The sequence below is a fragment of the Argentina silus genome, assembly GCF_951799395.1.
Source record: "Argentina silus genome assembly, chromosome: 11".
In the NCBI taxonomy this organism is placed as follows: Eukaryota; Metazoa; Chordata; class Actinopteri; order Argentiniformes; family Argentinidae; genus Argentina; species Argentina silus.
Window position 1 is genome coordinate 10,466,861 of NC_139665.1, and position 11,089 is coordinate 10,477,949.

Sequence of the window (11,089 nt, forward strand, 5' to 3'; positions counted from 1 at the left end):
GAAGATAAGACGGGGTGAAGAAGTAGCTCATTATTTGGTCAAGGTCTCACATCTGCACGTAACTTCATACCCTGCAAGACATGTATGTAACCTGCTCACTGTTTGAAACCCAAACACTTGCACAGTGTTCTAATACGATTGGCTGATTTTGATTCCTCCCATAAGAAAAGACCAATCAGTGCAACGCTAAATCTGACGTAGAACCAGGTATAACTGTGAATGCACAGGAGAATTATACTTTGAGAAATAGCTTTTTGAAGAATTTAATTATTTGTATTTCTCTCTTTTAATATCTGAATTTTGCACCAGAAAGACCTATAACCACACACTGCCAGAGAGTGAACTAGCTAGCCTATGATTCGGATTGGAGGTCAGGACGTATGGAACCACTGTTGAGACTACTTATATCTGAACCAGTTTGTTTGATTTGTACAATATGAGCTGCTTAGTTTGTGTGAGCTGTTTATCTGCATTTTCTGCAGCAGAATCGAGCAGAGTTTTTGTCTGTATATTATTTTATTTAATACAAATTCAAGGGATAACCATCCTCCTCTTCCTCATTGGACCAGCCTCCACTGAACTCTGTACACAACAACTATATCATTCATGATACCCATAACAAATGTAGTTTATGGAGGTGTATTCCATAACATGGGCCTCATTTCATATGGGCTAGGCCCACATATCAGTGCGAGGTGAGGTGCGTCTTACCAGTTATCATATCTCAATGTATCAGTTACTTGGGTTCATGGAAGTCCCTAGTCAACTCTTTTTGTAATATTGTTGTTATCTTCCATAGATTCAGACATCTGCAAACAACGTCTTGCTGAAGACAAAGATCAGCATTATTCCAATCTGCCAAGATTTGTAAGGGTGTTGGCTAGCACTTCCAAATTTGCACGTTCCTAAAAGGAAAAGGTGAAAAGCAAAAATGAGTTCTGTCATTTCTTTACTTTGTTGAATTAGTTTGATGTCTGTAAGTAGGAAGTCACTATGTTGTGTAACAGTATGCATATGTTATCTTGCCGAATCTACCTTTTAACAGTAAATTATGCTGAAATGGGATTAGAGACCTGATGCTGATCTGATGCTGTAATCTGTGTAACAGAAGTGGAGAAACTAAATTCCGAAATGTTCTCATGTCAAAAAGCCACATACAACAACAAAAACTAATTTCCAAAACAGTAGTCATTCAGAAGCCATTTTAATCAGACATCGTTTAATCAGTCACTTGAAGGACATTTGAAAAGGGACCATTATGGAGAGTGGAGATCAAAGACAGTAGTTTAAATGCACCGCAATATAAAACTATCAAAAATAGTGATGTGGAATTTCTGCAATATAGACTGAGTTGTCGGTTAGACTGTGCCTTAAATTCTTCCCTAGCACTCTCCCCACATAGAGCACTTCCTGTTTCTCCCCGTGAATGGCTACACTTCATATGCTTTGACAAGCCCCCCCTGGCCTGACTGAAGCTCTTACCGTAGGAAATTGCAACGATACATGGCCTCAAAAAAGTTATTAATGGGATGAGTTAGTTGCGTGTCACACTATTTCAGATTTCAAAACAGCCTTGTAGAGAACTGTAACTTCATCTGCAACATCATTCTGGAATATATGATTGTATACAATTATTCTTGGTTCCACCACTCACCACTATTTGCAACAATTATTAGGTCATCACAGATCTCAAAGTGAAAAACACAAAAACACAGTTCTATGTTTTATATTGACCTTTATTACTTAGCGGCACTGTCAATATCATGTAAGTGATCACCAACGATGATCAAGAAGATCGGCCTGTAAGCAGACACTTCTCTGCATTGACAATCCAGTTCAACTGACTGTAATAGTATGTTAAAGTTAAAACATTTGGTTGGAGGAAAGAGAGACCCAAAATAATATTTTTCAAAAGTGCAGTGAACTGCTGCCAAGTTACTGGATAGTTACATCAGGTTGCAAACAGTTTTTCGACTTGAATATATCTCTGCCTAAAAATGAGGTTGGAATGGGATGTCATAGCTCACCTCCAATCCAGATTGTCATTATTCCTTTTAGGACCCTGGGATGGATTTATTACATGGATGATCATTCGACATATGTAGTACAGTCCACTGCCTGCTGTTCCACGGCCTAGTCCCCACCTTAACCAAGTGGGATTGGATAGAATAGGACTGTGGATCCATGGGGTGACAGGAGACAATTCAATAGTAACTACACCACTAGATACCACGAGGCAGCATCTGGCTAATCAGCAGGGCGATACACGACAGGAACTACTTCCATGTCTGTTACTCTATGATTCTCAATCCACCGTGGTTACATAGTTACACTGTGAAGACATCTTTACAGGCATTGAGTGTAGAGACTTTATAGACACAGGAGTTACCCTTCTCTGTAAGCTTGGCCTCCATTGTTATCAGTTAGTTCAGCACTCCCACCACAACTCCCAGTCCTTCATTGTTAGCCCACTCAGCTAGCTACAGCAGCAGACATGCTTTTGTGGAGTGTGTAAGCACAGTTACAGTCAGTCTCTATTTCAAATGAATTAATAATACTTATTTGTTAAATAAGACAATGTGGAACTCATAAGACTTAACTTAATAAGACTACAATGTCCAAATACAGCCGTGAGCAGTCAGTACCTCCACCTCTGTTCTCACAGCTTATACAGTGTGCTGAAGTATGCAAGATGGAGGCGTGAATAATAGCAAATCAGACTGATAGTAAAGCACCTGACATCTGGCTGACTTGGACACAGTGGGGCACATTTTACTATATGGCACATAGTTAGGCAGCCGGCTTTCACCTTCTCTTCAGTAAACCACACACAGATTAAGATGTACTGTATGTTAGAGACAAAATATAAGACTGTCTTTCGTGTTTCAATTCAGTCGAGCAGGAAGTCAGGGCTCGGGTAGCCAAAGAGGCTGTAGTCCCCCTGGTAACGGACATAGAGGCGCCTGACATCACGCTTGCTGATGCCCGAGAAGTAGTGCTCCACCTTGGTCCTGTTGTAGTGGGTGATCCCGGGGGGGATGGTGGGGTAGGACACCAGGCGGTCGATCCCTGCGGCTCTGAGGATGTAGGGGGCATCACGTTCCAGGGTCTCGTGGTGGCCCACCACGCTGTAGGCAATGTCACAGGGTGCACACAGATCAGCATAAGTCACCCAGTGGATAACATGGTCCCCGAACTGCCTGTCCATGCGCCGCCGCCCAGGCTCGTCGCCCAGGTAACGGACAAAGTCCTCGAAGCGCAGGCCCGTAGCCACCTTGTCATCATCATTGTCCCGATGGCTCTTGCGGTACTTGCGGATGATGGTGGGGGCGATGTCGTGCTTGTACCAGGGCTCGAAGCGCGGGTTATTCACAAACTTGTCCTTGAAGGCAGAGATGAGGCGTTCAAAGGGGTCTCTCACGATGAAGAATTTAAAGTATGTGTTTAATCTGTTGACCCAATAAAAAGTGTTCAGGAAAACAGCAGACTTTACCATACTTAACTCAGTGTACAGTGTCATTTTCCCAGTTTCTAAATGCCATAAATGGTGCTTCATAGTTAAAACAATACACAGGTGATTCAGAGCTACTGTCCTGAATCTCAGTGGTGAAAATTCTGAGCTTCCAGTCCATGCTAAACAAACATATTGGCTCCCCAGACGCAGATTAAGCCATGTCCTTAACTAAATCATACTTTCAGTGGAGAATCCCCATTGAGGATGCTTTTCAGTCGATGTATAATAGGCTTAATCTGTGTCCAGAAAACTGGCCCATAATGATAAAAAACAAACAAACAGAGGAACTGAAGTCTGACCTTTCTGTGATTTCCTTCTCACTCAAAGACGAGAGGCGAGGCAGGCCGTTCTTCTCGTGATCATGAACTAGATTCTCTGGAATCTCATCTACGGTTGAAAACATTCCTGAGGGCCAAAATGGAGGATTACCACAGTGAAGCAAGAGGACACTGCTTTCACACAGACAGAAACACATCATTGAGGTCTATCAATATATTTAGATTTCACAATGGCACGACCACTACCGTGGTTGAGACTCAGAGACGGGGGCATTTTTAGCAGGGGTGGCTACCCCTAACTTACTTCTGGAGAGCTATAGGGTGTGCAGCAGGGGAGGACAGGCTCGTTGTAATGCATGGAAGGAATAGAATGGTATCAAACACACATGCATGGATGGGCTGGTAGGTAGAAGGGACATTCTTTCTGGCAAGATGTAGCGTGGAGGTGTCATCTTCCCCTCTCCCCTCGTTTTATTTATTTATTTGACCCCTTTGTGAAGTTATGTAGCCAGTCAAGCATTACACTTTTAAGTCACATCACTAATGTCGCATTGTCTACTGATTTTAAAGCCGGCTAGTTGAATTGGGTATACTAGTGCCTTACTAGGGCCATTGTCTTCTGACAGCTGGTGTCACTCCTACTGTATGTAAAACGAATCCCTCGACTGACCAGATCAGTGTGAACAGAGTCTTGCTTTCTGTTGTAAGACAGTAGCCACTTGTACAGTATTGCGTTACACCCAGAGAGCCAGTGTGTGCTTACACCAGAAACATTACTTCCTCTAAAGCCTGCGAAGCAGACTTGCTGGTCACTCGTTCATACCAAGACAAAGATGTGTTGCAAACAGGAAGTAGATTTTGGTTAAGTCCCTCTGCTTTACATTTCTCTGCCCTGTCTCTGACTATCAATCATGTACTGCCAAAGCCTCTTACAGGGTAAGGGTACTGGCACTGGCTCTCTCAGATATAGCTTGATAGTGTCCAAGAGGCTAGTGAGTGCTGAGCTGGAGAAAAAGCCTGCATACCCTGTAGTGTTTCATGGGCAGATTTGGGCACCTGAGTAAGAATTAAGTCAACCACTCAATCATCATCATAATCATCATGATCATCATCCACTCACTCACTCACCATTGAGGACGATGAGGACCTTTTTCCATTGAGTGTTGCCCACTTTCGGGGTTTGGCAGAAGAGGATCTTGTGCTTGTCACACACAAAGATGCGGTCCAGGACGAACTTGTTGATTGAGGTGTGAGTGAGGTTCCTGAGGGAGGCGTTTTTGCACACGGACGAAAGCAGCTCCAAACGCTTTGCTTCCACAGAGCTCCAGCCTGAGGGGTCTACAACAGATGGGGCTGCTGAGGGCTAACACACACACACACAAACACACACACACACACACACACAAACACACCATGAGTGCATATACAGATGATGCAACAATGAGAAACACATTATTTTACACCATATAAAATTTACCAGGTCTGAAGGCTTGGGGGCTGGTCTCTGAAATTTGTGAGCAGAGAGCGATTTGATGGTCTTGGTTCCAGGCTCAGTCCAGCTCTGCATCTCAGCTTTCTCCCCATAGTCTAAAGGCAAGATGGCAAGTGGATACCCCATCGATATGGAATTTCTTTACACAACCAGGTTCGTCAATTCGCAGGCATAAGCTAAGGCCTACGTTATTTTTTGCTTACTGCAATTCTGTCCACACTATGATACTGCGATGGTCAACATACAAACATAGCCCACTCATTATTTCTGTCGATAAGTATAACTATATGCCACGCATCGTATATATGCAAGGAAAATATGTGTCAGCTCACCATCCACGGCTCTAAAGTTGATTAACCTGCTGGCAAACATGAGGATCAGCAGCACCCAACCGCAAGCTCCAACAAGCAGCCAGTGGTGCCGCATCGTTTTGGGCATCACCCGGGGGTCATCGAAACAGCGAATGTACCTGCAGGAACGATGACATCCAGCAAACTACATTATTATGGCCTTCCAGAGCTATAGCTAGGAGGCTAGCAGGCATAACGGTTAGCCATTGGCCATACAGTTACTCTTGTGTGTGGCTAACCATTAGCTAAAGCAATATCGGTTGTCTAACGGTGATAGATAGCCCCAATCATATTCACAGACGGGGCTAGATAATAGATAGACTGCCAAGTTTTACCTCTGTCAAAATATTGACTAATTGACTGATCCCTGACGTTAGCTTGCTAGCTATGCAAAGCAAAAAGTGGTGTACAGGGAGGTATTGAGACACACTAACTACAGTAATAGCTACCTACCCGTTTAGACTTGATGTTCATTAGAAAAGCTGATAGATCGCTAACTAGCACAGTCCATATCATGCGTCTTACCTGCTGAATTACTTTGCAGCCAGCCAATGTAGTTTGCATGTAGTTTGCATGTCGTATTGACATCATTGTTGGATCTGGTTGGAGCTTTTTTCCGGCATATTGTTGTGAGGTTTCCTATCACAGAATCAGGATATATCCATACAGAAATAAAAATACGGTGGAACCCAGTCTTTGAAACTCCATCTCTCTGTTTATCCCGTAATTCAAAGTCTATCGCCACCTTTTAGTCCACAAAAAACTCATTTCTCCTGGCCAAATATCTGTCCTGGCTGCATGTGAGATTCTAGACACAAAAAAACGCCCCCCAGCGTTCACATGATTTTTTGTTTATATAAAATAAATAAATTGGCCCTAATAAAATAAAATATAAACATGTCAACAAATCAAATCAAATAATAATATAATACATCATTCCAACAAACAAGGCTAGTTTCAATGATCTTGCGATGCGACGAAGAGAAAGTTGTGCATCAAGTATTTGCTCTGGGTGAGTAAAAGCCACCATCATAAATGTTATTTTAATTAATTCATAACAATACATAATGAACACACAACATATACTCACAAATTGAGTACAATACAGTGGGGTAGAAATAAACAGACATGATGGCTATTAAGAGACAAATGTATACAGATTATAGTAAATTGTAGGTCAAGCAATTAAGATTGTTTTTATGACTTTTGAATTCTTTGAGTATGTTATCGTAGTAATATATTGTTCTACAAAATGTTTTAAAAATAAAAATAGCTAAATTGATTGCAGAATTGTTGCCTCGTTGTTGCATATGTTGACAGCCGTTAAACGTAAAAATAAGTAGACAAACTTTACATTCATATCAAAATGTTAATCTTGATATAATGGGAGACATCGATCTAAAATGTTCTGGAATAGGCACATTCCCAAAAGATATGACTTTTACAGTCTCTTCACATGTTTTGCAGAAGGAACATTAAGGGTTAATAGGGGTGTATCTAGCTAACTTGGACAGGACAACACAGAATGATCTTGTCGGACACTTCAAAAATCTTTTTAGGCAATATTTATTATATAAAGTTAATGTTTTATCCCAAATACTATTAGATTGAAACATTACAGCAGGTAGTGATCAGTTTCCTCAGTAAAATGGATCGTATCTGATTACTGGTTGTACTGCTATTCAATTGACAGTCCTTATCAATGCATGTATCCTTTGGATCAAGAGAAGGCAGTACAAATGTTTTACTCTTAGGACATGTTCTGAGTAACATCGTAGCACCACTAGGAACTGCACCACCATAAAGGTCAATGTGTTTGGACAAACAATGTATGTCCTGTCTTACATTCAGATGTATGCCCTGTCTTACATTCAGATGTATGCCCTGTCTTACATTCAGATGTATGCCCTGTCTTACATTCAGATGTATGCCCTGTCTTACATTCAGATGTATGCCCTGTCTTACATTCAGATGTATGCCCTGTCTTACATTCAGATGTATGCCCTGTCTTACATTCAGATGTATGCCCTGTCTTACATTCAGATGTATGCCCTGTCTTACATTCAGATGTATGCCCTGTCTTACATTCAGATGCCAATGGGGGAAAACTGCTTGGAACAGTGGCATCACTGTTGCACAAAGTACAGTGTCACACACACACACACACACACACACACACAACCATTTCCGCCAGAGAAAGAAACATCATCTCCAAAGTGATGGCCCTTAACAAAGGCGCTGAAAAGGACCAGGATTGAAGAGCACTGGTATGCAGGGTGGGGCAAATTTATTTTCAATTCAGGGTGTATTTTTGAAACGAATTCAAAATTACTTTCAATTGACCTTAGAATGTAAAGATGAGATGAGTTGCTGACCATTGGAACATAAAGTATCTATAATTGGAACATAGACGCTCTAATGTTTTCAATTGATTGGAAATAATTTAAAATTAATGCTGTTTTTTGATTAATATAAAAATAAATGTATTATTTATAGAGCACATTTCGTATAGAGACTGCAGCTCAAAGTGCTGTACATAAAAAGTCAGAGGAACAATAGTACAATAGAAGAAAAGTGAAATAGGAAAACAGTAAATAAACAGCAGTAGCCTACATGTTAACGCGATACAAGCAATGGTAATAGACAATTAAAGCACTATTCAAGTAAAACCCAAGCAATACGGACCAATAGTGCAATACCTAATCGGAATTCAATTCACGACAGGAATGTATGGAATTGAAAAGAAATTCACACCAATCCAGATGTGTACAGTAGGCTGTATTAACACAGCTGGTAACTGGGAACTAGGTGAACACAGCACATCATCATTCTCAAAGGTACACACTAGGTTGAAATAGGCTTGAAGTTTATGATCAAGATCCAGCTTCATCCCTGCCAGAGGACCCAGGAATGGACTTGTGGTGATGTCACCGTGTGATGCCATCCTAGCCAGCCACTATATTCTCAACCGCATATCCATGTGGTGGGTTACTCAGACATGTACTGGAAATACAGTTAAACGTCAACCCAAAAGTAGTTTTTGTTGTGTGCAATAAAGAGATAAGACAAAGCTCCTTTTCTACATTTATTCCACTTGCAGAGAGGACAGATTTAATTTTCATCAACATTGACAGTCTGTAAGCCTGTCGAAAAAGAAAGAAAAGGTTAAGAAAGAGATCTTTTTAAACAAGAAAAAAACAAGAACAGAGTCATACTTATGTATTTCATCTCAATGACGACTTTACCTTTGTATGTCGTGACAGGGACGTATGTGACGAGAGTGTACAGTTTGTTCGGGGAGTCTTCATCCTCATTACGCTTCCTAGACAATCGCACACGCATCCTGTAGGGCACATTCCTGTACAAAAACATCAACATAAGCCTGAGCATTCAGCAGTGTTACAACTCAAATAGGTGGTTGAACGGGTTGGCTTCAAGTATGTGGCTTTTGAGCGCTGGCGCTGCTGTTAAAAATGTACCCCACTGAGACGGCAACTGGGTTCCCTTCAATAATCTTTAACGCGGACGCATTTCAGAGCAAGCTTCTTCGTCAGAGCACCATTACACAAACATACCATGCGTCTAGTCCTGTGTCCTGATTAATATTTGTGATAAGAGTACATCCTTCATACCGTACGCCTTTGGTCCACACAGCCTTATTTAGGCGAGTGTCGATGCGGACGTCAGGAGTTCCCATCTCCTTCATGGCAAACTTGCGGATCTCCTTGAGAGCGCGAGGAGCTCTCCTCTTGAAACCACTGCAGAGGAAAGCAGAGAGACTGTTAATGCCAGGTATTTCTTACATGTAAACCTCTCTGATCATGCCACGAGAAGAGGCGGAGTTTCATCGATTTGACAACAGCCAAGTTGAGCTCCACCACTCTGGTGATGCACCTGTGAATCTAATTGACCACAACCCATGCCCTATGGCTGTGTCTGAATGCTCGTACTGCAACCTATTTAGTAGGCGTTTATGTACAATTCGAAAGGTTTGCAGTATGCAATGTATAAAATGCGAGGATGTCATACTAGATTTGCCTTTCCATGTAGGATGAATTCACTGCAGGCTATTCAGGAAGTCACACACTATTCAGGAAGTCCTTTCCGATTTTAGCCACACAATTCAATGGAGCAGGTAAGGGAGGCGGGCAGTAGCAAAATGAACCAATTACCATGAACAACATGGTTGAGTTACAGATGACAGTTTCTCAGTATGAATGAGATGTAGTATGTTGAAATGTGTCCCATACTCCACACTTTTTTTGTACTAAACAGCATGTCCTGAATAGTATCTAGTATGGTTCGATATTATTGAGTGCAATGCATTAACATGATCTTAAAAGGACAGAGTGCCACAGATATGTAGCTTCTGTTGGCATTGGTAAGATATGCCCCCAGTAGTGTCTACTTACACGCCATGGATCCGCTTGTGGATGTTGACGGTGTATTCCCTGGTCACGACCTCGTTGATGGCTGAACGCCCCTTCTTCTTCTCACCACCTTTCTTAGGAGCCATCTGCCAACAAGGCAACAAGTAGGTTGAGAAAGGCAGTGAACACCAACCGGCTGGCAAGCGTCGCTAATCAAAACAACTGAACGAAACTGTCTGTACGGAACACCTCTGGTCCACAAAAATGACTACAGCAGCAACAATTCCAAGTTACACACACAAAGTGACTTCTAACAGAGGGCTAGATAGAGGGCTGTGTTTTACGCTGACTACAAACACACAGGATAACACAGGCTTGAATGCTGGCTAATAGCAGGGAATCTGAGGACCAACCAATACGACTGTTGTTGTTAACCACAGAAATGCACATTATGTTCACGAATATCACCCATTTCACCATGAACAACACAGGTATAACTTCGGATGAAGCAAATAGTTGTTTTCAGCATAAACACTGCGAGATGGAGTTAGATTGTACAAATGATGATCAATCAGGAAAACTCACTTTGGCAGGGGTCTGTAGGAAAGGAAGTGCGTGAAAGACAGGATTGTGGGTACAGGAAGTAGATCCGTTCCGTATGTGGCCCCCAGACAATAACAAGCACACGTGAGTTGGTTCCCACCTATATGTCAGTGATTCCCACTGATGGTGGTTGGCTGATTGTGGATAAAATCACCCTGACCATGGAACAAACAGCAAGCAGCAATTTGATTCATGATGTTGCTACATGGCACAGAATCTTCTCATGTTTTCCTTTACAGCCAAAGCATCAAGAATGTTCTTATCTAAGCATATATCCCATATTATCACATTGCCATGGTAACATGACTGGACCACCAAAACATTATGTTTTAACCTCTACATGCGCTTGTATTCCTATCTAACATTATTATTTCTCAAGATCATGCTGTTCTCCGAAGATCTTTATACTCCACCTTTCCCTCGATGTCCCCTCCAAGCAGCTGAGAATATGCTTTTCAGTCTTCATCTATGCAGAACATTGC

At 41.8% G+C, this 11,089-nt stretch overlaps 2 protein-coding genes across 2 annotated transcripts; both read right to left on the reverse strand.

Moving 5' to 3' along the window:
• Nucleotides 1-1,259: 1,259 nt before the first annotated feature.
• chst10 (carbohydrate sulfotransferase 10) lies at nucleotides 1,260-6,433 on the reverse strand. Its single transcript, XM_083680834.1, has 6 exons — nucleotides 6,160-6,433; nucleotides 5,617-5,753; nucleotides 5,270-5,379; nucleotides 4,921-5,155; nucleotides 3,814-3,919; nucleotides 1,260-3,449 (listed from the first exon to the last, which is right to left on the reverse strand). The coding sequence occupies exons 2-6, from the start codon at nucleotides 5,720-5,722 to the stop codon at nucleotides 2,891-2,893; spliced, it is 1,116 nt and encodes a 371-aa protein (XP_083536960.1). The 5' UTR covers nucleotides 5,723-5,753; nucleotides 6,160-6,433; the 3' UTR covers nucleotides 1,260-2,890.
• Nucleotides 6,434-8,706: 2,273 nt separating this feature from the next.
• On the reverse strand, nucleotides 8,707-10,632 carry LOC310812538 (large ribosomal subunit protein eL31-like). The gene is made up of 5 exons (XM_083681155.1): nucleotides 10,590-10,632; nucleotides 10,047-10,150; nucleotides 9,267-9,392; nucleotides 8,880-8,992; nucleotides 8,707-8,777 (listed from the first exon to the last, which is right to left on the reverse strand). The coding sequence occupies exons 2-5, from the start codon at nucleotides 10,148-10,150 to the stop codon at nucleotides 8,746-8,748; spliced, it is 375 nt and encodes a 124-aa protein (XP_083537281.1). The 5' UTR covers nucleotides 10,590-10,632; the 3' UTR covers nucleotides 8,707-8,745.
• Between the last annotated feature and the right edge of the window lie 457 nt (nucleotides 10,633-11,089).

What these genes read in the sequence shown, in the direction of transcription:
- chst10 (XM_083680834.1), bottom strand. Translation starts at nt 5,722, where the DNA reads ATGCCCAAAACGATGCGGCACCACTGGCTGCTTGTTGGAGCTTGCGGT. An exon ending in CCCCCAAGCCTTCAGACCTG is followed by an intron (nt 5,156 to 5,269) that starts GTAAATTTTATA and finishes TGTGTGTGTTAG; the next exon opens with CCCTCAGCAGCCCCATCTGT. An exon ending in GAGAAGGAAATCACAGAAAG is followed by an intron (nt 3,450 to 3,813) that starts GTCAGACTTCAG and finishes TTGGGTCAACAG; the next exon opens with ATTAAACACATACTTTAAAT.
- LOC310812538 (XM_083681155.1), bottom strand. Translation starts at nt 10,150, where the DNA reads ATGGCTCCTAAGAAAGGTGGTGAGAAGAAGAAGGGGCGTTCAGCCATC. An exon ending in CACAAGCGGATCCATGGCGT is followed by an intron (nt 9,393 to 10,046) that starts GTAAGTAGACAC and finishes TTTCCTCTGCAG; the next exon opens with TGGTTTCAAGAGGAGAGCTC. An exon ending in GTGTGGACCAAAGGCGTACG is followed by an intron (nt 8,993 to 9,266) that starts GTATGAAGGATG and finishes GTTTTTGTACAG; the next exon opens with GAATGTGCCCTACAGGATGC.